This window comes from Eucalyptus grandis, chromosome 10, assembly GCF_016545825.1.
Source record: "Eucalyptus grandis isolate ANBG69807.140 chromosome 10, ASM1654582v1, whole genome shotgun sequence".
Taxonomy (NCBI): domain Eukaryota; kingdom Viridiplantae; phylum Streptophyta; class Magnoliopsida; order Myrtales; family Myrtaceae; genus Eucalyptus; species Eucalyptus grandis.
The window spans coordinates 1,553,539-1,577,260 of record NC_052621.1 but is presented as its reverse complement, the minus strand read 5'-3'; the positions used below and the strand labels follow the sequence as shown (position 1 = coordinate 1,577,260).

At 39.2% G+C, this 23,722-nt stretch overlaps 3 protein-coding genes across 8 annotated transcripts; all 3 read right to left on the bottom strand.

The window, feature by feature from the left end:
- Positions 1–1,714: 1,714 nt before the first annotated feature.
- LOC104420965 (protein SRC2 homolog) lies at positions 1,715–4,046 on the bottom strand. Of its 3 annotated transcripts, none has more exons than XM_010032755.3 (3): positions 3,397–4,046; positions 2,200–2,763; positions 1,715–1,935 (listed from the first exon to the last, which is right to left on the bottom strand). In XM_010032755.3, exons 1-2 carry the CDS (start codon positions 3,863–3,865, stop codon positions 2,207–2,209), a joined length of 1,026 nt encoding a protein of 341 aa, XP_010031057.1. In that variant the 5' UTR covers positions 3,866–4,046; the 3' UTR covers positions 1,715–1,935; positions 2,200–2,206. The 3 variants fall into 3 exon arrangements, with proteins under 3 accessions (XP_010031057.1, XP_010031058.1, XP_010031055.1); XM_010032756.3 differs by having other exon boundaries at positions 1,715–1,928; XM_010032753.3 differs by lacking the exon at positions 1,715–1,935 and having other exon boundaries at positions 1,997–2,763.
- Positions 4,047–5,100: 1,054 nt separating this feature from the next.
- LOC104420964 (cytochrome P450 714A1) lies at positions 5,101–9,717 on the bottom strand. Its single transcript, XM_010032752.3, has 5 exons — positions 9,325–9,717; positions 6,756–6,979; positions 6,420–6,670; positions 5,968–6,337; positions 5,101–5,836 (listed from the first exon to the last, which is right to left on the bottom strand). Exons 1-5 carry the CDS (start codon positions 9,632–9,634, stop codon positions 5,411–5,413), a joined length of 1,581 nt encoding a protein of 526 aa, XP_010031054.1. The 5' UTR covers positions 9,635–9,717; the 3' UTR covers positions 5,101–5,410.
- Positions 9,718–14,042: 4,325 nt separating this feature from the next.
- Positions 14,043–18,319, bottom strand: LOC104420962 (histone-lysine N-methyltransferase, H3 lysine-9 specific SUVH1). 4 transcript variants are annotated; one of them, XM_039303541.1, is made up of 2 exons: positions 16,038–18,319; positions 14,043–14,449 (listed from the first exon to the last, which is right to left on the bottom strand). In XM_039303541.1, the coding sequence occupies exon 1, from the start codon at positions 18,139–18,141 to the stop codon at positions 16,093–16,095; it is 2,049 nt and encodes a 682-aa protein (XP_039159475.1). In that variant the 5' UTR covers positions 18,142–18,319; the 3' UTR covers positions 14,043–14,449; positions 16,038–16,092. The 4 variants fall into 4 exon arrangements, with proteins under 4 accessions (XP_039159475.1, XP_039159476.1, XP_039159478.1 ...); XM_039303542.1 differs by lacking the exon at positions 14,043–14,449 and adding an exon at positions 14,922–15,130; XM_039303544.1 differs by lacking the exon at positions 14,043–14,449 and adding an exon at positions 14,922–15,105.
- Between the last annotated feature and the right edge of the window lie 5,403 nt (positions 18,320–23,722).

Genomic DNA, 23,722 nt, shown 5'->3' with positions numbered 1-23,722 from the left:
AAGTGAAGATTCGTGGCCAATCTGATGTGGATTATACAATTCCTGCAAAGAGTATCAACGGCTTCAAGCAGTGGTGGACCTGGGAGACCCAGTGGTGACCCAACTGACCTGTTTAGAGGTCGATGAAACTTTAAATAGATAGAATTACAATTTTCTATCCCAATAATATTTCAGATAACTTCTCCCCATAATCTAAAATGCTATCACCTCATTAGGTCACCCCATTGTCCAAGTGCATCGTGATCAAAATTACCCCATTGTAATGAATCTTGCTCACTTCCCTGTGAATTAGTCTGCTTCAATTCGGAACCTGAATGCCCACGCTGCAATGAGTTTCCCCCACGCTAATTTTAACTCGTCATTCAAGGATTGACCTTGGACTGGCCCAATCTTGCCGGTTTTTGTCCGGTTCCTAAGGAGACTGGGTTGGTCCTTCGTTCTGGAATTCCTGGACCAACACTATTCTGGGTTGGTCCTTCGTTCTGAAATTCCTGGACCAGCACTATTCAATTTGGTCTTCGATCCTGAGAGTTCCGAATTGGTCAAACTCGGATCAACTCTGACTATATATATATATATATATATATATATATTACTTATAATTTTTTATATAGAGAAAATCTTAAAATGAACGGTGTCAACAACATTAAATAATTATTTAGTGAGAAGTTCAAGTAATTTTACATTGTTCTTTAATAACTTAGATTTTTAATGTATTTTACGGCATCAATAGTAATAATTTATGAATGAGAAAAATGTTTTTGTGAGGAGTTCTCGTGGTGTTCAAAAAGGTATAAATAGCTCTTTATGGCATCCTCTAGTATTTATTTTCTTCTATCTTATTTATCTTATTAATTTTCAATTTGACAAAATCAAAAGAAACAACTTCTTCGCTTGCCACTTGACACTCGCCTCACTCGCTTTGGGTCACTCGTGCCGCTCGCTACTCGATGCTTGCTTGGCTTGTTGCTTCTCACTTGACATTCGATGCTTATTTTATTCAACACTCACCTCACTTGACCCTCATCGTTTGCCTTTTTTAGCTAACCTCGCTTATTATTGAACTCATTGGGTTGGTTGGGTCCTCGGTTACAATTTCAAGGAATACAAAAAATAAAATAAAAAATTATTGGTTAGTCCTGGATTGACCCTGAAGGCTTGTTGCTCCTCGCTCGACATTCGATGCTTTATTTTGTTCAACGGTTATCCCACTTGACCCTCATTGCTTGCCTTTCTTAGTTAACCTCGCTTATTATCGAACTCATTGGATCGGTTGGGTCCTCGGTTGCAATTTCAAGGAATACAAAAAATAAAATAAAAAATTATTGATTGGTCCTAGTTGATCCTGAAACCAGATTGAATCCATTGGATCAGTTTGGTCCTTAATCGTTTTTCAAAGGAATATAAAAAATGAAAAAAAATTGAATCGTTTTTCTAGGGAATATAAAAAATGAAATAAAAATTATTGGTTGGTCTTAGGTTGATTTTGAAACTGAACTGAACCCATTAGGTCGGTCCGATCCTCGGTTCCAAGTTTAATAAGGTTGGTCCTCGGTTCTAAAAATTGAGGATCGGTACTGTGCTAGTTGGTCTTAGGATTAAGGGGCGGACCGGCCCAACTTAGACCATGCTCACCCCTAGATTCCTAAATGACCGTAGTGTAGGTTCAATTTGACAGATTCTGTAACAGTTATAGCAAGAATTTAAGATCAACTTATTGGTCAAAGAAGCTGAAAGCTTTTTTACCCCCAAAGAATAAGAGAAAAGGAATGGGGAAAGAACACAACACACGATGAAAACAAAAAAACCGTAACAGGGACTGCTGCAACAATCTTGCTACTTGCATGTAGACACAAATGCAGCCCACGGGTGCTTATCATCTGGTTAAATCAGAAAAGAGGATCCAGGGAGACGGTGAGACTAGGATCCTGCATCCTGACAGGAACATCAAACCCCACATCAGACGGTTGCTATACATTAGAGCTGGCTCTTTATGTACCAAGAACAGAAGCAGCAGTGAGTCTAGTTTATAAAGTAAGTACACTAAAAAGTGATGTCGAAACAAATAAAGTTCGGCTGTAACTGCTGCAATAACTTTACTATATACAAAGAAATCATTTCAAGAAAACAAAACCTGGCATGGAGATAATTCCTACTAGCAGGGTAGATACAAATATAGCTCACTGGAGCTCAAATTACCGGTTGATCAGAACAGAGGATCCAGGGAGATGGTGAGGCTGGGATCCTGCATCCCGACAGGGACATCGAATCCTGAGAAAAGACTGTCACCATACACAATGGCCCCAGCCGCTGCTGCCGCCCCAGCTCCTACTCCCAGTCCAAAACCGCGCCCTCCCCCGCCACGTCCTATTGCTCCTCCGGAAGACGGCATGTTTATGTAGTTCGCCGGGTTATAATCCATTCTTGCGTGGGCGGCTGGCAAATAACCGGCCCTTTGAGGTGGGCCCAATGCAGGAGGAGGAAAATGAGGAGCTAGATATGGACCTCGATAGCTCGGGCCTCGATAGCTCGGACCACTCGCTGGAGTGTAGGTTGGCCCTCCGACACGGTTGTCGGCATAGTTCATGGGGAAAGGGGCGGGGTGCGTATAGGGTTGTTCAGCTTTCTGATGGTTTTGTTGCTTGTGAGCGGCAAGAGGCAACGGTGTTGGCCCTGCTGGGAAAGCTGGAGCTAATGCATTCTCACTGCCCAAGTCCATATGGTGGTTGTTATTGTCCATGAGCACTATTCCTCCTTCATTACCTGCAAAACCCAATCACATGAAACTATTATCAATCAATTAATATGAGCTCGAGTGTTGACTATCTGAGATTGTTGCAGACAACCGAACAATTGATCACTATGTCATTTAAAGACCAAGGAACTTTGGTATAGATTCTGTTCGACACCCTTTTCTTTTCTTCCGATTGAATACGATATTCAACACAACTCAGAATAATCAAGTGGAATGAGATGGATTCTACTGCAATGAAAGAATCTTCAATTGAAAAATGAATTTAGAATAGGATTGGAAAGATACAAAATCAATAAGAGAAAAAGGTCGGAAAAATTACTCTTATTTTCATTTCCATTCCCACAAAAAATGAATTCTACAATTCCCATTTCGAACAAGCGTGATACAACATCTAGAGAATAACTTCCATCTTAAAAGCGCTTTCCGGTTGCAGAGGAGATTGGCATTGTCCATGAGCATTATATCCAAATACCACATGACACAAAATCCACAGATGGAATCAAATGGATCTTCTGACATTCTCCTACTTAAAAGACTTCCCGGGTATTCTGCAGCAAGTATTTCTCTACTCCAGCGCAACAAAGTTTCACTTATATATATAATAATAACATGAAAAACAGCTACAGAAAAATGTAAGGAACCTGTATAAAAACTTGGTTCAGCTCCTTCCTCGGACACACGAATGGAAACATCCACAAACCCTCGGGGCTTGCCTGAACCTTTCTTCCTCAACTGATAACTCCCCACTTCACCATTAACTGAGCTTGAAGCTTCGCTCTTTCTGTGAAGCTTCACCAGAAACTCTCTCAAAGCAATACTAGCTGTCCCCTGCAGCTTCTCTGTTAAGAAGACGGGGTCTCTGCTATAAACTTCAACCTGCAAGACCAGATCTTGGAGTGCTGGCGTTTGCGAGCCGGCGTCACTGTCGAGTAAAGTCGAGAACTTGGTCTTCCAAACTGGGTTCGAACTCCCTGAAGCGTCGATCTTCGTGCAGTACTTGTTCTTCGGATCTGTCCATCCCACAGCAAACCAATGGCGGTTCCACAAGATTGTGGACTGCCTTAGCCCACGAGCTGAAATCAGGCAAACTTCAAGGCAGATCTTTCCCATTTTGGGTTTAGTGAAAGAAGAATCTTTTCTTGCTAAAACCCCAGTGGAAGAAACTTGAAATGGTGGTCCGGGATAGTGAGGGCTGGTTCCTCTTTCTCCTTTTTACTTGGATGAAGATGATGATGCAGAACCAGAGAAAAGAGAGAAAAAGAAGGGTTTTGCTGTACCGCTTTACTGTATTGATCTACTATACTAATTGCTAGAATTAATATCAAAGCGCGTACCATCCGATGTCATAATTTAATTGAATGATTTAGATATATAATAATATTATGATATCAATATTTGTATGAATCTTGAGGTTAGCTTAGCTATTTCACTAGTGAAGCATCATCTAGTACATGTGAACAGGGTAATTAGCGGTCTGCTGATATTAATTAAGCCGAAAAAATTTAGATAAATGTTAGGAAAAAGGATCTGGAGCAAATGGTTTCAACCTTTCAGACACGAACTGCACTTCAGTCAAAATGTCTTTTTGGGCCACCGCAGTTCATGTGTAAAGTTGGATACAGTAAGGCCTACAGTCTAATTAGATCATTGACCCTGGTTTTGCGCGGAATTGGCTTTATAAGTATTTTCGTTGTTCCAAATCATTAAAAAACATAATACGTAAGTTAAATATTAAAAAGTACATCCTTTTATCTTTTAAATATTCACATACACTAAGTAAAAAAGAAAACTTTAACAATAAGAATTAATCCTCCTTTCAGGCCTCTCCCTCTTAGGCCCAATTTCATGTTCTGTCTTTTGGATAAGACTACTGCAGAACCCGTCAGGTATTGGCCTTTAGAATGTCCCCAGTGAACCGTCCTTGAGATTTTCTTGAGCTCAAGCATTCAACTGCTGTGCGAGCTGTGTGCGCACTATCTAGCGAGGATGTCTGCAGTCCCGTACATCTAAACAGACGGTGGTACGAGCTCAGAATCAACATTAAATCCATGTTTTTGAACACCATCAGAATGACGCAAAGTAAAAGGAAGAAAGATTCACCAATGTTTGGTTATGAAAAGCCTAAAAGAGACCTTTTCCTGCACATGATCCGGTTTGTCTTTTGCTTGATCTTGACGGTCCTGGGATCAAACATTTCGAGCTATTCTCACAGACTACTTAGATTGCATCAGGTAAGCATTTATATTGTAGTCGGAATTGCATGCGACACCATTTATTGTGTTAACATTTGCAATGAATGGCACAGACAGAAGCTCCTAATTTAAGAGTTTATACTAATCAAGGAGTTTCAAAAGTAATAAGCCTATATATGCCATTGACCAGTACATTTGCATTTCATTTCTTCAAGGAGTTTATGCTAATCAGGATTTAGATAAATACATTCATTATGTGAGATGGCGGCTACATCTGAACGTAAAAAACCCTTACATTCATCAAGCTACGTTAGAATAGGTGTGGACGAGATGGCAAAGCAGATTCAATGATCTTTTGTGACTCTGAAGTCAATTTCAAGCGGACGAGTTAGGAGAATCGTCAAGAAGCAGCGGATCAACATGCTTGGGCTGATTTTGTTAGTTACAAACTGCTAGGACTCGGTCAGATCTTCTGAATCGTGATGCATACGCCGTGTTTGGGTGCTACAATCATTTGATAAGTCGGAGAATGCTGGTACTTGGGAGAGAGGGAGAAAGTATATCTCGACACGATGAGTGAGAGGACGATCTTCAGTTGAACCATTGCAAAGTTCTTGCCCAAGCACAGCCGTGGCCCAAGCCCGAACGGGACATACGCTTGGGGATACTTGCAAGCTTTGGCTATGCCGTCAGCGAATCTCTGTGGCTTGAACTCGTTGGCGTCCGTGCCCCAGATCTCGGGATCACGGTGAAGTGTCGGAATCAGAGTCCATATGCATACATTTTTCGGGACGTTCACATTCCCGATTTTCGTGTCTTCCAGCGCCTCCCTGGAGACGAATGCTGCCGGTGGGTATAGACGGAGCGTTTCTTGGATGACCATAGTCACCTGTTCGTAGAATGGAATTAATTCAACGGCATGCGGATAAGAAATCAAATTGAGGGTAGGAGCTTCTTTGTCACTCAGGAGTTCAGTTTTTGTGACGAAAAGAACACTAGATAGTCACAATGCATGCTTACCGCCTTCAGTTGTAGGAGCGCATCAGCATCGACCGTGTTGCTGTCACAAACTTGGGCCATCTCTTCTCGTATCTGCGACTGCCACTTGGGATGTAGGGCAAGCAGCATCAAGCACCAGGACGCGGCGACTGCAGTAGTCTCATAGCCGGCGAAGTATATGTTCTTGCAGTTATCGATGATGAAGTGCTTTGACGATTCCTTGTCGAGGTTGTGATCATTGATCGCCCCTTCCAGGATCAGTTGCATTAAATCCTTCGCCGAAGTCCTCTCAGAGCATTCTCTTCGGCGTTCCTGTATGGCCTTCCATATCAGCAACTCTATTTCCTTCTCCAGATTCCTCACTTTCTTCCCGTCCTTCAACGGAAGAAATCTGCAAGAAAAACACATGGACATTTAATTGGCGTTTAAGGTGTCGAAAGATGTAACGAAATCATGGGTCAATCGGCACGTACCCGAAAAGGCTGTTTCCGAACAGGAAGCTTTGCTTGGACATGATATTTTGGAGGCTCCTGAGCTTGGAGAACACCTCTTTGCCCTTGACATAAGAGCTTCCAAAGCAAGCCCTTGAGATCACATCTGCTGATAAGCTCCTCAAGTCCTCATCCACCGTGATCTCTGCCATCTGACCACCTTCAGCTTCGATCCTGCTGTCCCATGTCGTCAGCAGAGTCTGCGCCGACTCAACCATTAGTCCCACCATCCCCTGCAAATTCAATTTCACATTTCTCATATTCATCCGACTCACAGGTCTAACAAAGAGCAGTCAAGATTTTGAGGGCCATATTGACCTTCACTTTCTCCATGAAGAACTCAGGGGCAATGATCTTTCTCTGCTGAGACCAGAAATGGCCGTTGGACCTGATGATGCCATTGCCAAGCAAGGGTTTGAGTCTCTTGGAGACGTAAGAAGGCTTGCCCAGCAAAGTCACACACTGGTTCATCTCCTTCACTAGCTCTGCTTGATTGATGTACAAGTGCTGCCTCATTCCATTTGAGTATGTGTACATCAGCCCTACATTTACCAAGCTCAAAACAAATTCAATTCTTGCCAAATCAATGTACCAAGTGTTTTTTTGGTCGTAATGTGCCGAGTGTTTGCCAGTAACATCTTTGACCCTACAAAAATGTTAGGACTTGCAAACATGGGTCGTCTTGATGGGCCAAATAACTTGGATTTTCTTTTTGTAATAGAGCAAGAAGAGCCAACTTATCTTTTGGGCCCAACCCATATCTGCCTCTACCTCACTCAATAATGCCTCCTATTAAGACAAAAACCGAACTCCTTTTGTCCTCACCTTTTGTTTCTAGTAACCTTATCTATTGTAGCCTATGTTATCCTTTGCTTGAAGAGAATAAACTAGAGTAGCTATAGAACAGATAAGACTCATCATTTATTCTCTTTAACTCACTTGATGTTGAGATCAAGGTTCATGGAAAAGATAACCTTTTCCTTTCTCAGCATCTCCGGACGTGAAAGCAGAATTATTGAGAATTTTACTCGAATATGCTTATCAAACTTAAACAATTTTTCATGGAAAAAATTGGAAAAAAATTAAAAAATGACACCTGACTATAGTGTATATGGAATTAGCCCTCGGCAAATTTCAAGGCCAAGAAAAAAAAAGACAGAAGATAATAAAGGAGCTGAAAGGAACTCTTTAATGATCAAAACCCACCAAGATAAGAAGCAATCAAGCAATTAAAATATATTGGTATTGAATTCCACATCAAATATACCCTCTCACAGGCCCCAATCATTCAATGATCTTGTTATATAAAAGCTAAGGAACAAAGTTATTTTTTTAATGCTGATGATGTGCATATAGTCAATGTCAACACAATGTATTAAAGTAAGAGAGAGGGACATTATTATATTACTATGAATGGAAAAATCTGATGCAAATTGCCAACTTGAATTCTTTTTTTGGCTGTGGTCGGCTGCAAAAAGCCTACTTTTAATACAGTTGATGTCATTGCAGAGGATTGATCTTATTGCTCATGGTCATTTGTCAAAGAATCAATCAAAACCCATTTCCTAATTAATGTTTGTTTAGGCCTTGATTGGCCCGGGTTATGAGGTATTAATAGATAAATATGAAAAATTTTAATTAACTTTTATGGGATACTCGAGTCATCTAACACCACTTTTATAAAAATAAAATAATAAAAAAAGAGAAAAATAGAAAAGAAAAAGAAGTCAGTAAATTAGAATATAAAAGCACATGAGCTATTACTAATTTATTTGTTTTTGTTGTTTTATTACATATCATAAACAAAAATCAGAATAAACATTGCCAATGATAGACATTAGAGGAAGGTACTTGGTGACTCCCAGCATCATCAGAAAACGAATTGGGAGTACAGTTTTCTTCGCGACACAAGCAGATGATAGACAAAAGCTGTGATGTTGCAGCAGTATATTATCAGGAAACACAGACCATGCAGCACTATCAACGCATCATGTCCACAAGCCAGCAAACAAGTGAAGCACCCCCTATTTTTGGTCCTGTGGTCGAGTGCATTGAAATTTCATCCTCTCTTGCGTTCCTTATCTTTTGCTGAACTCACTGAGCTCATTTTAATATTTTGTCACACATGCTTTTTGTCAATATCTCCAAATGATTCACACTTATGACATCTGAAAAATTAAAGAAGTGAGCAATTAAGAATGACGTTAGAGAGATGGATAGTGGATTAGAGCTTGTCTTTGCAAAAAGGTGATTATACTATTCTTAGAAATATAATAAGCTTTTGTTGCGAACAAACGACAGATGAAACAGCCGCACCAATCCCGTTTGCATATGTTCTTAGGGCATCGGTATATTCATCACAGGAAAGTTAGCATATATACTTAATCCAAGACACTTCATTAGAATTCAACATTTGTCGGGTTGCGTCGAGCACATATGAACATCTTTTCCTAAGATTAAATACTTACAATATTTTTGGAGATATGAGCTTTTGGTGGCAATTCAAGGACAGATGCAATAGTGATATTCATCACATGATATAACAAAGTCTTAATGGCGTTGGTCTCATTTCAATTATATTAAAAAACACGAGAAGGTGACCTCGAAAAATGTTGAACATATTTTATCAGAATCTCACATTTAAAAACTCTCAATACCTAACCACTTATATTCTTTTTTTATGCTTAGAACTAATTAATGCACCGTCCGATGAAGAAAGTCATATAGAAAAGTGAAACTGTTAAGTTTCACATGCACAAATGTGCATCAAATCAAATCAACTCCTTGAACTATCAATTCCGTAAAAGAAAATTTAAGCAAGACCAAAATTTTTAGAAGATGTGGAAGAAAATCAGAGAGAGAGAGAGAGAGAGAGAGACTACCGTACCGTATTCTTTCCTCCACTGTTCAAAGTATGGGAAGAGAGAGGAAGTGTAGTCATGGGCAATGAACTCTCCATGAGGAAGAGCTGCTTCATCAATGGCCGCTTTCGCCTTCATCTGTATCCTCTGCATCTCAGGAAGGTTGCCATACAAGAATGAAGGTGTAGGCCCTCTTATGCCTTGCCTTCTCAGCTTCTTCCTCAGCCTCTCACACTTCAACCACGTCGCGGTGTACAGATGAACCACAGAGCTCACCATGGCCACAACAGCTAGCGAACCAAGCACTTTCATCAGTGTGAACACTGAAACCTCCATGACTCTCTCCTCTCCTCCTCCTGTGCTTTCTCAGAAATGCTGGTTTTCACAACACCAACTCGGGTCACTTACTCTTATATATACCACCTCGGATCTCTCTTGTGCCACTTGCCAGTCAATATTAAACAATGGTCTATAAAGAAGGATCCAATATAAAAGATACGTCTTGATAAGAAATCTTTACTATAAGAAGTCATAAATATTTACCCAGTAAACCGAATGGAGTGAGGTCAAATTTAGGTAAAAATCACATCAACGTGTAACGGTATATTTTATTTGCGAAAATATATTTGTTATCTTTCCATTATCCATGTACAAAATAAAATGGTTCAATTATATGTGGGAGAGGGCAAAACCTTAGATGATTCTAACACAAACGCGAACAACAGAAAGGCAAGAATATAATAATCTTCGAATGAGAAGCCGCATGAGACGATGGACTAATCGCAATCAACTTCAAATATTTTTCCCCTTTTTTCTCCTCTTTGTTTTGTCATGTTGTGTTTGTATATATTCTGGTAAAAGCATCAGATGCTGACATGATTGGACGTAATGGACCGACTTTGTCAAACAATACCTTAAGGTGTTGTTCATTGGTAAATAGGTGGTGGAAGATAGAGATTACAAGTAATAACTCCTACTGGGTGCTCCATCAAGATCATCTTTTCTTAAAAATTTGGATTTGGATTTAACTTTTGTTACCCTATGATCTTCGGAGCAACCGAAATTGTATATTTGTCGGCGCCAAAAGAAGATTAATTAACTCGTTGTTACTTTATTCTGATAAGACCGTGCCCTGTATTTGAAAACCCTTGTCCAGATTATGCTTCCATCATGGGTTCTTATTATATTATAGAACATAATTGTTGATATGCTATAATTGCATTTTCTCTCTCTCCTTGCCTCCCAATTTGTCTTGTGAGATGAACCATCACAAATTACTTAAATTAAAGGTCAAGTCTCCTCACATCGATGCGATTGCTGGCATGATGTTATAATAACGAGCCGACAAGAAAATATTAGTGATCATTCGCGTGCGTCGAACAGTCATATCATGACGGCATGAATCGAACTATCATGAATTGGATTCACGATATTTACATCGAAGACAATCCTCAAGTGATCACTCCTCACGTGCAAGGCTTTGAGTATGCCATACGAGCAAGATGATCACAAGTCAAACACTAAGCGAAAAGCTGAAGGGACAATAACAATAGTGACTAGAGAGCATAGAAAAAGTCGCTCTGATGCCATATTGAATGACCCTTTTTAAATGCTAAGTGTTTTTGTTAATTGGTTGCGCATGTGCTTATGGGGTTGAGTGGAGGTTGCACCCCATCATGATGCTGAGGTAACTAGGAATAGAGTTAGGTGCGTGAATAATGGAACTTTTATAATATAGTTCCGTATGCAACGTTTCTACTCTGACAAGGAGGGAAGGAAATTAAAACCTTTGGCCCATTCTTTGTCTCAACTTCAACGTCGTTACAGATCCGACCCTAACTAGCTATGGTAACACAATGATCTATGACTTAATACATGTTCTTCCCACAAGTTGCGCTATACAATGACTTCACTCGATGAAGTCCACCCCCAGCACGTGAAATCTTGCACTCTACATCGTGTTGTTTTTAAGATTTGAAAATGCTTTGTGGGTTTTATTCAGCCACGTTGATTCGATCAACAAAACCAGTCAGTACCTTTTATATGATTATCTGTCCATGTGTCGCTATTTCAACCTGAATAATGAGTGGTTCGAATAGTTTGAATGGGTTTGGATGTTATGCTACCCTGGAAGATGCCTTTGGACGTGTCGAGAATATTTGGTTGTGAGGTATGAAAGCGGATCCATCTCACCTCAAGAGATTAATGGAGTAATGCAACTTTACCCCCAGAAAGTAGCACGAGATATAGTCGGAGGACCTGTTCCTAATGAGAGCAGCTTCTCGGATTAGGATACGAGGAAGTAATTTCCAGTGAATTTTGCTGATCCCGATATAAATAACTTCAATTGAACCTAATCGAAGAGGTGGGTTAACTTAGAAATATTAATCAGATTCCCGAAAACCGACTGACTTATGACTCAAACTTGACAAAAAAGGAGTGAAAGCATCTAGTCAAGAAGGGAAAATGGGATGGTACCACCCGTTGAAAGAAGTAACTAGGGACCCAGAGAAGGACTTGGAAGCCAGTGAAGAGAAGTACATTGAATATGAATGATGGGCACGAACTTAACAGTCACTTCTCTTTCACATGGCACCGATGATTTGATGCCGACAAGTTGGGTCTATGTGAGGTTTTTTCTTGATAGTGTCAGCTCCGAGAACTCAGCCACCTATGTGCGAGTGTGTTTCTGTTCCTTTTTTCTTTTCTTTCTTAGGGTTTTGAGAGATGGGTCAATTGCTGGGGAAATCGGTGGTCCTGACTCCTGGAGCAAGGAATAATGATGGGTCGAGAATTAACAAGAGGGTTTATACCTTCAAGAAGAGCTGTTGGGTGTGGTTGGCTGATCAAAAGCGGGCCACGTAAGAGAATACTTCCGTGCCATATCTTCAAGTAGATGCGATGGTTGTTGAAGTCTGTAAGGACCACCTGATATTGGTCTTTCCCTCCTCCTCTTTCTTTTGAATCATCAGAGCCTTCAAATATCAGGGATGATCACATGCTGCTTGCCCCAGTTGTCGGGGCCTTTGAAGCTGGAAGTGGCCAAAACCGTAGGACTTTCCAAGGAGCCCATTGGTTTCTCTCTATCCACCTCACTTTTGGGGGGATTACCGAGTTTTGTCTTCTTTGCCTACATTGCCTTGGCCATAGAGTAGTTGATCAAAGGCAACTCATTCTAACCATTTACATGTGTTAAGGAGGGAAACAATAAGAGGGCGAAGAAAGAATTGTGGCAAATTTATTTATGCGTAGAACGCATCGATACCTTCGCATGGATAGAGGTATCCAATTTCGACTGGATAGATAAATCGTAAATTTCAATTTAATACATTCAAAATCATTGATTTTTTTTTTTCCAAATCCCCACGTTTGACGCATTGCGAGCTGAGCAGCAGGAAAGTTGATGGTACAACAAGAGATGGTCCCCTATGCTTTGCGAAAAAAATGTATGCGCTGATGAATTACATTCACGTTCCTCTAGAAAGGGAAAAATAAACATTCACATGATGGACCCTCCTCTTTGGCTTTCCTTCAAACTTAGGACAGCCACGTGGCGATGGGCTGCTTTTGTATGTGCATCGTCAATGGTTATCCATCCACCTATAAGCTTTTTGTTGGATCGAGGGATCGTCTAAAAGATATATATTGTAGGTTCCACATAAGATATCCCCTTGATATATTGGTACAAGTTATCAATCAAATATTGTCGTTTATTCTAAATCGAGTACATATATGATGTCGAAACAGTGACGATCTATCAATTCATTGACGATGTCTATATGTTAAATGATGTAAATATTACATAATATGCACTTGAAAATGTTCAAGAGTAGGACAAATTGTGGAATTATTGAGTAGGGTATGGAGAAGTCGAATGGAACATAAGTATCACACACACCCACATAAAAAGAAAAGAAGCATAGGACACGCCACTTAGACAGGGAAATGCTCTTGGGTCCCCATTTTTTTAAGTCGCGTGTACGATTCAATTGAATCTAGTCATGATAGAACTGCGATTATAACTATCCGGTCTTGATCTTTGGTTTCGTTCACCATATTTCTCATGAGCAATGAGAATTCTCATTGTGGGGGGGCATCCAAGAGTCAATAGAAAGCATGAAAGCTGGGTACTTGCAGAGGGTTGCGTGGCAGCCCTTCAGGCATTTAAGGGCCGGACAATTGCGAGCTGGTGCCAATAACTTCTCCCTCTCTTTTCGCGGCACAATCATGGGGTACTTCAAATCACCACTAAAGTGTTGCTCATCGTGATGCTCTCGCCTGGAGCAACAAGCCGAACAGGCTGATGTGACTCGAAGCGTTTAGGTTGCTTCCTTAGGCAGGTCATCATTCACTAGGTGAAACCTTCTCTCAGTTTGCTTCCTGACCAAACTTTTTCTCTCTGTCTCTTTTCTAAAGCAGAGCAACAAGTTTCGTATAGAAATCCCCGACCCCATCCTCTGTAGGAGAACTTGCCACTGTGAGTCTCTGAGTGATTACTTTGGTATATTAGCCACAGCCCTTTTCTTCAAATACCTTAGTGCAATTGAAGATATTAGTATAGTGCAAATAAGGCATAATTTCGTGAGCATGATGGATTTTCGAATTGCAAGCTCTCATCACCATTGCTTGATAACCCTTTTTGCTTTCACCTATTTGGTTCGCTGGAGGTGTCTCAGTAACTTGTCACTCTGGATTGGACATGACAGGTCCGCTGCACCGTGATGGAATTGGTAGGGTGTTTAGATTTCTCGGAACAAAATTTGATGCTATTCAAGAGGGTAAGACTAATACATAATCACCTGGATTAATCTGAGGAAGTTTTTTAATCCAACCATAATAAAGAACAAAGCGAAAGCAAGTAAACTAATTTGACATATTGTGAATGTGTTCCCTAAAAGGAGGGAAAAGGAAATTTGATAAGCAAATGAGCATTAATGATCCTAAAACTGAAGGTGCCAACTAATCAAGTTCCACTAATATGCTGGATCTACTTATTTACTGATATCCACAGCTGGAAAGAGCAACAGACCAGGCACTGAAGCTGCTTCCACATCTGACCTGGCCTTGGATTTAGATGACCACAACAGCTTGCCATTGCCCAGGTAATTGAAACATTCGGACTTTCCAAGGTCCCGCACCAGAAGGAGAACCCTGCAGCCATATGCAATTTATTCAGCATGGATGCTGGTGTATCGGCCAGAGGAAAAAAAATATGCCATGTGAAGTGAAGCATGAAGAAGTTTGGAGTTATGAAGCAAGTAAAAGACAAAAAAAATAATAACAATAAATCAAACCAAATTTACACTCAGATTGCGCAGCAGCGAACTCTATTGAGTAAAAAATACAAAAGGAGAAAGACGAAGCAGCAAAAGTAGTTTTCTGAGAGCTTTATAAAAGGCAGTGCCTCTGCTTTATTAGTTTTGGCCAACCCTATGGTACTTCATCATCCAAAATGATGAAAAAAATCTGATTATAGATATTCTGGTCTAAAGCCTACATCCATGGCAATTTATTATCCGACTAGAATTATGAGGCCAGTCATCATATCTCTAATAGGAAACCTCACCAGATGATCAAGGTATAATCATGGTAAATGTCTACAAGCTGCTGAGTATTACTTGCCTACACATATTTCTCTCTGAGATATGAACGTTGAATTTGCTCTTGGGCCCCTCTACCTGGACAACTAACATCTGTGAGATTCCACCTTCCCATGCCATCAGCATCTGCAAATCCCAGCAATCTCACCTCCCAACTAACCGAGCCTTCACTGATGGGCACAGCTCCATCAGCATCTATCTTTCCATCTACTAAGAAAGTATCACACTTCTCCTGATTACATCGAAAGCATTAAAGCCAATAGCTACCATGCAATTCCAACTTCCTTCCTACTTCCGCAGAGTGCCCCTCATAGCAAATGAACAAATTTCAGCTTAGATGAACATAGACACACCATGAATTGTTTATCCCACAGATCATGAAATTAATCCCATCTTCAGACAATTCTATGTAAATCGATGTAAATTTATGTTTAGTGCTTGTGAGTCATGATGCACCACATCTTGAACTTTTTATCCTGACAAATCTTGATCCACATGTATCAGCTCTCTCGACTTAAGTTGACACACATAAATAGTCAGTCTCAACTGTCTAACAAGCCAAAACAAATATCTGTGCCACAATATCCCGAATGAAGACACTAAGACATTATCATAATAGATTTGCCAGTTTGTCAAAGTCAAACTACTGAGATACTACAGGAGACAGAAGTTGAAGGCCATAGCCAAGTATTAGTCTCATATGAATAACAAAAATTATTTAGACTAGCTTAAAACCATTATGTGCAATTTTAATAACTATTAATGGAGATACTGTTCCACATTAAGTGTTCAACATATGCCTACAAAAACAGTGTTAACTCATCAGCCATGCCCAACCGAGTAAATGAAAGATATATCTTTCGTTTTAAATGACTCTGGCCACTAGTATTTACCTTTCAAAATAGATACAGCAAGAAAGCTACTGGAAAGTCCTTAAAATCTAGTCAAGCATGAAAGCCAGAAATTGGTTGGAGGATTTGCTCCTTTATAATCTGAAAAGATATTGAAGAGATGTTCCAACTTCCAATGGCATGTAATGAGTACGGAAAAAAAATGACATAAGAAACTAAGAGTTGAACATAGTGTGGGCATAAAACTGCAGAAATTATGAAAAAGATAGACAAGGAGAATTTCCTAACCTTCTAAGTCCATGATTTGCTACCCCTATGCTTCCCTCCCACCTTGCACATCACACTACAAGCCAAAATAACCCCGGCACTTTGAAGTTCCACACAAGCATTTCTTCTTCCTATACCTTGTGATGTAAATATCACGATCATCAGGCAGAATCCCATAGTCATAAGTTAACTCTGTCATTGGAGGAATGTGCCTTTTCGCGTAAAAGGCAATACGGATATAGCACTCTTTATTCTGCTGATAAAAGACTGGTTGCCAGAAGACATTTGGATTGCAACTATGGTTCATAAATCGGGCCACATTTCCAAAGTTCTTCGCTGTAATAATCAGGGGGTGTGGAATACTGTATTCCTCAGAAGAGTCATTTGAATGCTCTCCCAATAATCCAGATTCATAATTCCACTTGAATAACTCGTAAACACGGCTTGTGTCGAAAACATGTTCATCACCTTCACCTTGCTCTAATTTATGCTTCAGTCTAGATCCGTCTATGACATCACCTGCATAGTGACATATAAAACTACCGGCTCGAATAGGATCCCAGGATCGGAGGCCCCAGCCCCGATCCTTTGTCTTGAACACCTCTAGGTGGAGTTTCAGACCACTTTGTGAGACTCGGTTTTTGCAGTTCGGAGAGCATCGGCAAGATGGACCACATTCATGTACAAGTGGCTTCCGACTCACGAGAACCCCAGTTCCAGTAAATGGAAAGTCACCCCCATTTTTCTGAATGCAGGAGCAGTTGAGATCACCAGGTTTACATGCATCACTGCAGTTGCAACCATGAGAAGTATTGGATAAGTTATAAGGTTTGATGTATCTTAGGTCATAGAAGTAATTAAAATAAGCAGGTCCTCTCTCATTGTCAACTTCATTCACAAGTGAAACGGGTACGTGCTCGGACCCAGAAGTCAAATCAGAAAGTATCAGTCCGGGGCGAGTGGACATAACTTCCTTACACCTTTCAATCGATTTCCAAACAGCAAATGCATCTGGTTGCCCAGGAATCCTCATCAACTTGTATTTGAAAATGTTAGCACCAGATTTACCCTTGTCCATCCACGACTCTTGTACTCTGTAAAGCCCATCATATACATACACCTTGCTATTGGGACTCGTAATGTCTTTCATACCGCGAATGACTCTAACCTCATTCGCACGACGCAAACTTCTCTCAAGAGCAAGATTACCCCTCTCAAGCTTCTGATCAGAAGCTTCCTTATCTTTCTTGGCAGATACCCCACCCTGCCCACTATAAATCAAAACATCCTTATCCCCTGCATCATCTTCGTAGGACCCAGAGGAAACAATGCTTAATGCAACCGATTCTTCTTGATGATCACCTTTTACATTCAAGTAATCAATCCCAGCCATTGACGGAGCATGTAGTCCCACTACACACATTTCCATGCGGAAAAAGAAAATGTCACCGACTTCAACACCAGGGATGGCTCCAGTCCTCCTCCTCATATTCGTCCTAAACCCTTTGCTCATCAATATATTCCCGGCTTTCAGATCAGCACGCTTGATCCCTCCAGTCTGCCCTTCATTTGAGTCTTCTAATTGGCTAAGCCTCCTCCGAATCCCATCAAATGTCACGAGCACGTAATCAACCACATTCCTGTCGCCATCCTCGCGTTGGATGGAATTGATAGGAACCGCATAATCAGGCCCCCCACTATCTTCACCGTCTGCTACCCAAAACTCCGACTCTTTGCTCCTCTTCCCCATCTTCCGGGAAGGTCTTGAAGGGCGCAGATCGGAATTGTCATAATTTCGACCATCACCAGCCCTGTCTTCTCTGGACGCCTCAACATTTTTCCCTTGTCCGGGAGTCCTGAATGACCTTAGTGGAGCCGGAGCAACTGGAGCTTCCCTTTGGGCGTCTGAATGCGAGGTCTGATATTCTCGCGGAACACCAAACGGGTAAAATGGCAATGTCCCAGGAGGGGCCGGGCCGCCAGGAGGGATGGGGAAAGAGGGAGGGTTTTCACCGGAAGCGGTGAACAAGGGTTTCAGAACCCGCAGAGGCTTCACATCCAATACCCTCGTCTTATCAAACGACGCAGCCTGCGGAGCCGAGTGATTCCCTGCACCTCCTTGCATTCCGCAAACCCTCCAAAAGCCAAAAGAAAAAAGCTCACCGCCAACCTGTTCCCCTCGCCCTCGCCGCCGCCGCCACAATGGGGGGGGAAAAATGCTAGTGCGCGGAGGTGGAGCCACTCCCCGTCTCCTTTCCACCACCGGAGTTGCCTTTGTTTATGCAAAAAGCTATGAACTTTCCCTAAAAACTTCTTACCAAAAAAAAAAAACTTTCCCTAAAAAACAACACAGCTACGCCTTCGAAGCTCGAAAAACCGTCGAAAAGATCGAACGAAAGCTGAAGCCGGCTGGTTCAAGAAAAACGGAAAAGAAAAAAAGACTCGATAGCAGACCTAAACCGACTTCTTAGTTCCCACCCCCCCAAATTCACCGGCTCGGAAACTCGAAAGCTCGAAACTTTGAGCACAAATCAAAGACGACATCCACTCCACGCTCCACGATCAACACCAAGAACGGATTTTGACAATAAAAACCGCAGAGGATCGGGCCGTACCTTCCTCACCTTCGGCGCGTTCGCGAGATGGAGGAGCAAGCGGAAGCTGAGGAGACAGTCTCTCTCTCTCTCTCTCTTCTCTCCCCCCCCTTCCTGTCAGCTGAAAAGCTTCTTGCAGTGGCTTTGCTGACTACCTTTGGCGGTACGCATTCGCATTTCCGCTCGGCTCTCGGGGCGGCGGACCGGCGGGTTGGAACCACGCGCCGCTTCTGCTACTCCATCCCGCGGCGGCGACTCGGTTGGGTCCGACTCATCTCCGAAATGTTATAGACAAATTTCTCGCTCGCTCGCTCGCTCGCTATGCATAGCTCGCTGGTTTTTTTTTTTTCCTTTTCAAAAACTTATATAGTAACTTCGCCTTGATGGTTGAATTTAGGCTTCTTTTTTTTCTGTGAAAAATTGAATAATTTACAAAATATGTTTCTGAAATAGATCATTCTGTCGTTTGTAAAAATAAATAAATAAAAGATATTTTTGTCATTTAAAAAATATTTTAAACATAAATTTTGTTAATGATAAAAATATTTTTGATCAATTAATTATTTCAAATGATATGAATGATTAATTTTAGGAAGATATTTTTTTAAATAATTCATTTTTTATGGCATTTAATAATTTTAATTGCAACTAAATCATTTAACTCACTTGATCGGGGCCGAAATTTGAGTGGAACATTATTCTTATATTTGAATATGTAAAGTTGTAAAAGATGCTATCAAGAAAGACGGTTAACTTTTATTACCTTGTTTAACTGGGCGTCCTTGAGAAAACTATTAACTCAGGAGGCAAACCTTATTGATATATTCAAAAGTACAAAATTATTGGGTCGTGTATGATACAGTGATCATATGATCTCATTGTAAGCATATTTATGCGAATTTATTGTATCTAAGGAAATTAACTAAATGGATGTTATTCAAACCATCTAGTAATAGTTATGAATAATCGTTGGATCTATAAAATATTTTATTGACATGGATGGATAAAATTCGGTAAAACAAATAATTTTCCCTCCTTTTTTTGTTCTCCATTTGATATTAGTTGAAATCTTGTCGTGGGTGTTTCAAAAAATTGAGTACAGCAGCAACTAAGCACGAAGCGAGAAATGCAACATCTGCTGAGCAAGCGTCTTGCACGCACGGCTTTTGCTTGGGACGAAAGCAATCTTTCTTGATAGTGATCCGATTGTTTCTACATGTTCTTTTTGCGCCATTCGCCGAGGCACTTTTATGTGTGTTAATCACATGTAGTGTCTCAGTTAAATTACTTGTAATGTTGACTTCCCTTTTTTAAGTGATCTATTCAGTTTTCGATCTTGCATTTGTGATGGCAATAGTATCGTTATACCATTTATATTTTCATGTGACATCGCGTGAGTATTATTCTAGTATACTATTGACTGACTTGACTAATTAACATATTGAAGCATAGTTGCGATGTAAATAGGAGTTATGGGAATGATATTACAGACTTGTTCATTCTAGTAAGCAGTTGTTTTGTGCAATGAAAGGGTCCCTGTACAGCACACCAAGTCAAAGCAACATAGATGCCACAACTAACCCAACTTGTACAGCACCACTAGGTCCCCTACTAGTGTGAAGTATTATGGCTAGATCTATCACCTAGAGGAGATAAATAGGTGGTTGTGCGGAAATAGAAGAATTTAAATAAATATTGCAGCGAAATAACTTTCGGTGACAAAAAGCAAAGTTGTCAGATCTTACCGGTATGCAATTTTATCACAATAATTAAAGAGAGTAATGGATAGAGAATTGTACACAAAAGATTATATTGGTTCGATTTTTGTAAACCTACGTCCATTTTTCTGTTGACACTCGATTAATTAAATTCCACTATCAATAACCAATCGGAGGTTACAAGATTTGAGTAATGAATACTCAAGCTTGTGTGAAAAAAAATGCCTCACACACTCTCAACTTCTAAATGATTACACAATGATACTCACAAAGATGAAAGTTTTTTATTGAAAAATATTCTTTAGACTTTGGAATTATAAGCTTTGAATCTCTCGTGTTACGTTTTTCCTTTAAGCTTCGAGACCTCCTTTTATATTCCTTCTTGTCCAAGTTGACCGTTGGACATACCTCTCGGAGGATTATCCAACCAACCCATTGGCCTAGATCTTGCTTAGAAGATCTAATTGCTTCAAGGACATCGAGAATAAAGCTTCCTGTAGATTTTGCCGCCCATATAGTAGTTTGGATTTCCATGAGTTGAGTGCTTCAACTTGAGAAGAATGCTTTGCCTCAAGTATAAAGTTCTGGAAAGTCAACTCTCCAAGAGATATTTTGGAAAACTTTCTTTTAGAACTCCTTATATATAAGGCAGGAAATCTAACCAATCGTTACTAGCCGTTGCACGATGATCTATCTCATTCCTAACCATTCGATATAACACATAATAATGAAGGAAATAATTAAGCTAGATTTCGGTTCTGATTGATATCGTTTAATCATATTTCATTAGACTTTCCATATGAAAAATACTTATAATCAGAATCAAAGTCTTTACTCCGGATAAATTTTGTCAATCTTCCAAATTAGCTTGAGAAATTTCCTTAACAACCTCCTCCTTTTTAATGATGACAAATTCTATGTAAAGATAAGTACAAACTTCTTACGTAATATCGAGCTAGTCGAGTAAATAAGATTCGTGAACATACAATAAAATATAATGCAATATAGCTCATTTTTTGTAGAATCAAATACCATATACATATATATCAATGATCACATACATACATACATACATACATACATATATATATATATATATATATATATATATATATATATCAATGATGCAATATATAAATTTCACATACTTTTTTTTTATCATAATTAAAAATTTAATGGAATTATGAGATTTATAATGACAAAAAATAAGGGAAATATGAAATATACTAACCAGATCATGTAGAACTTACGAGCATTACTTTTCTTCCATAATCAAGAGGAGGCAGAAATTAAATTGACTTAATTAGGATTTTCTCACACTTGATTTATGCTGCTCCTCAATTTGATGCATTTTTTAGATGACACGATTCTTCCTTCTTTTTTTTTTTTGCATCCCCTTTCTTCTTCTTCAATAATTTGCACAAATTTTGTGCAAGGAGGAGAATTTTCAATCCTTCGAAAATTGTGCAGTATATTTCCAATTTTTTGCATCAAAGTTTCTAAACTTCATATGGAAATATTCTTTTGCCACCTGCAATTTCTTGTAAAAAAGACAACAATATTTACAAAATATAGAGAACATCATGTACGTACCTTCCTTTTATTCGTGGATCAATCTTATCAATTACAAGATATATTTCTAAAATATAGCAAGTATATTCAAATATAGCAAGTATATTCGTGGATCAATCTTACCTTCCTTTAATTCATGGATCAATCTTACCAATTACAAGATATATTTCTAAAATATAGCAAGTATATTCAAATATATAAAAGCACGCAATAATATCTCTCAAGATTAAAAATATTCTTTTTCTAGCATAAATCTCAAATACATATAGATAATATAAATTTAACGTATTTCACAAAAGGAATATAGATGATAGAAGCATTAAATCTATGCAAGATCTTATAAATATGGCAACAAATATTCGTATCCAAATATGCATGTGCAGAATATACCTTCCCTTTTAAAAAATTCTCACTCAAGATCCTTCTTTGATTGCATCATGATTTGCATAGATTTGCAATCAAGGTTCCTTTGTATAATTGCTTGCAATAAATCGTTTCCTTTATGGTATCCACGAATGTGGATCCTTTCCTTTTGTTAGTGGCAAAACATGAAATCTCTTAAAACATAGGATTCTTTCCATATTCTAATGACATATAAAGAAAAATCAAATACTATTTCCCTTCAAAAAAGATTCTCACTTGGCAGCACACGATAAAAATAGAGAACATAAAATCAGTTAAAAAATCTAAATTATCTCTAAGCAATATATCAAACAATCACATGTATATTATTGATGATATCTCATGAACCACAAAAAATACACCACAGCATTCTTTCTTAAAAAAATATTACAATCAAAGCAATTATAATTTACGTAGCACATCATAAAAACTTTAGTCTAGCACAAAAGGTAGAAATAATATATCAAATGAGAATTTAAAAACATATCTTTACTTACCAAATTTTCTTTCTCTTTTTCTTTATTCCCTGCAAGAAGAGCAATTCATCTATTTTTTGGTACCCAAACGAGTTTGGGTCCAATCTGGTTAGAGGAAGCATCAAATATCCAATTGATTGACTTGGATTTCCTCCAATCAAATGGACATTCTTGCTTAAAGTAATTAGGATCACTACAATTCGAGCAATTGTAATATTGAGATCCAATAGGCTTGACAAATTGCTCAACATAATGATTTCGATAATACTAGATTGGTAGTCTTCGCTTTAATCTTTCCTTAACTTTTGGAAAGTCATTCTTGATCTCACTTGCATTTTTGAAGCCGAGGCTAGATTTGTTGTCGTATGACATTTGTATAGAGAGGATATGCTCTAATGTCTTCAAGCCAAGAGAAAATTTCTTGCGAACTTTTGAAATTTCTTCCTTATAGGAATCAACTTCTTTTTGCAAAATTTCTTTCTCTTCCTTAACAAAGAAATTCTCCTTTTCCAACTCAATAATCCTTTTTTCATACGTAATATTATGTTGTCTCAATTTAGAGACATCCTTTTTCAACTCGAGATCTTCATCAACGCTTTTTCCGTGCATAACTCTTCGAAAAGATCATCATCGTTTAGAATAGATTCAATGTCTGCCATTAAGCATAGATTTCCTTACTCATCATTGCTAGATTTAGACTCTGTGTCACTCTGCGTCTCCGCTTTTAGAGTTTTCTTCTTCTTTTCAAATTTTCCCTTCCTTTTCTTGAATGAAGGACAATTGGGTTTTATGTGACATTTTTTCCTGCACTCAAAATATATTACGCCCTTACCTTCATTGTCGTTTCTATCATAAAAATTTATTTCTCCGGATTTCTTTGACTTCTTCCTTTGGAGTTTCTTCTCTTTCTCATAAGGTGTTGAAATCTTTTGATTAGCAACTTC

What these genes read in the sequence shown, in the direction of transcription:
- LOC104420965 (XM_010032755.3), bottom strand. Translation starts at nt 3,865, where the DNA reads ATGGGAAAGATCTGCCTTGAAGTTTGCCTGATTTCAGCTCGTGGGCTA. An exon ending in TGAACCAAGTTTTTATACAG is followed by an intron (nt 2,764 to 3,396) that starts GTTCCTTACATT and finishes TGGGTTTTGCAG; the next exon opens with GTAATGAAGGAGGAATAGTG.
- LOC104420964 (XM_010032752.3), bottom strand. Translation starts at nt 9,634, where the DNA reads ATGGAGGTTTCAGTGTTCACACTGATGAAAGTGCTTGGTTCGCTAGCT. An exon ending in TTCGGAAACAGCCTTTTCGG is followed by an intron (nt 6,338 to 6,419) that starts GTACGTGCCGAT and finishes TTTTTCTTGCAG; the next exon opens with ATTTCTTCCGTTGAAGGACG. An exon ending in CGCTCCTACAACTGAAGGCG is followed by an intron (nt 5,837 to 5,967) that starts GTAAGCATGCAT and finishes TTCTACGAACAG; the next exon opens with GTGACTATGGTCATCCAAGA.
- LOC104420962 (XM_039303541.1), bottom strand. Translation starts at nt 18,141, where the DNA reads ATGCAAGGAGGTGCAGGGAATCACTCGGCTCCGCAGGCTGCGTCGTTT.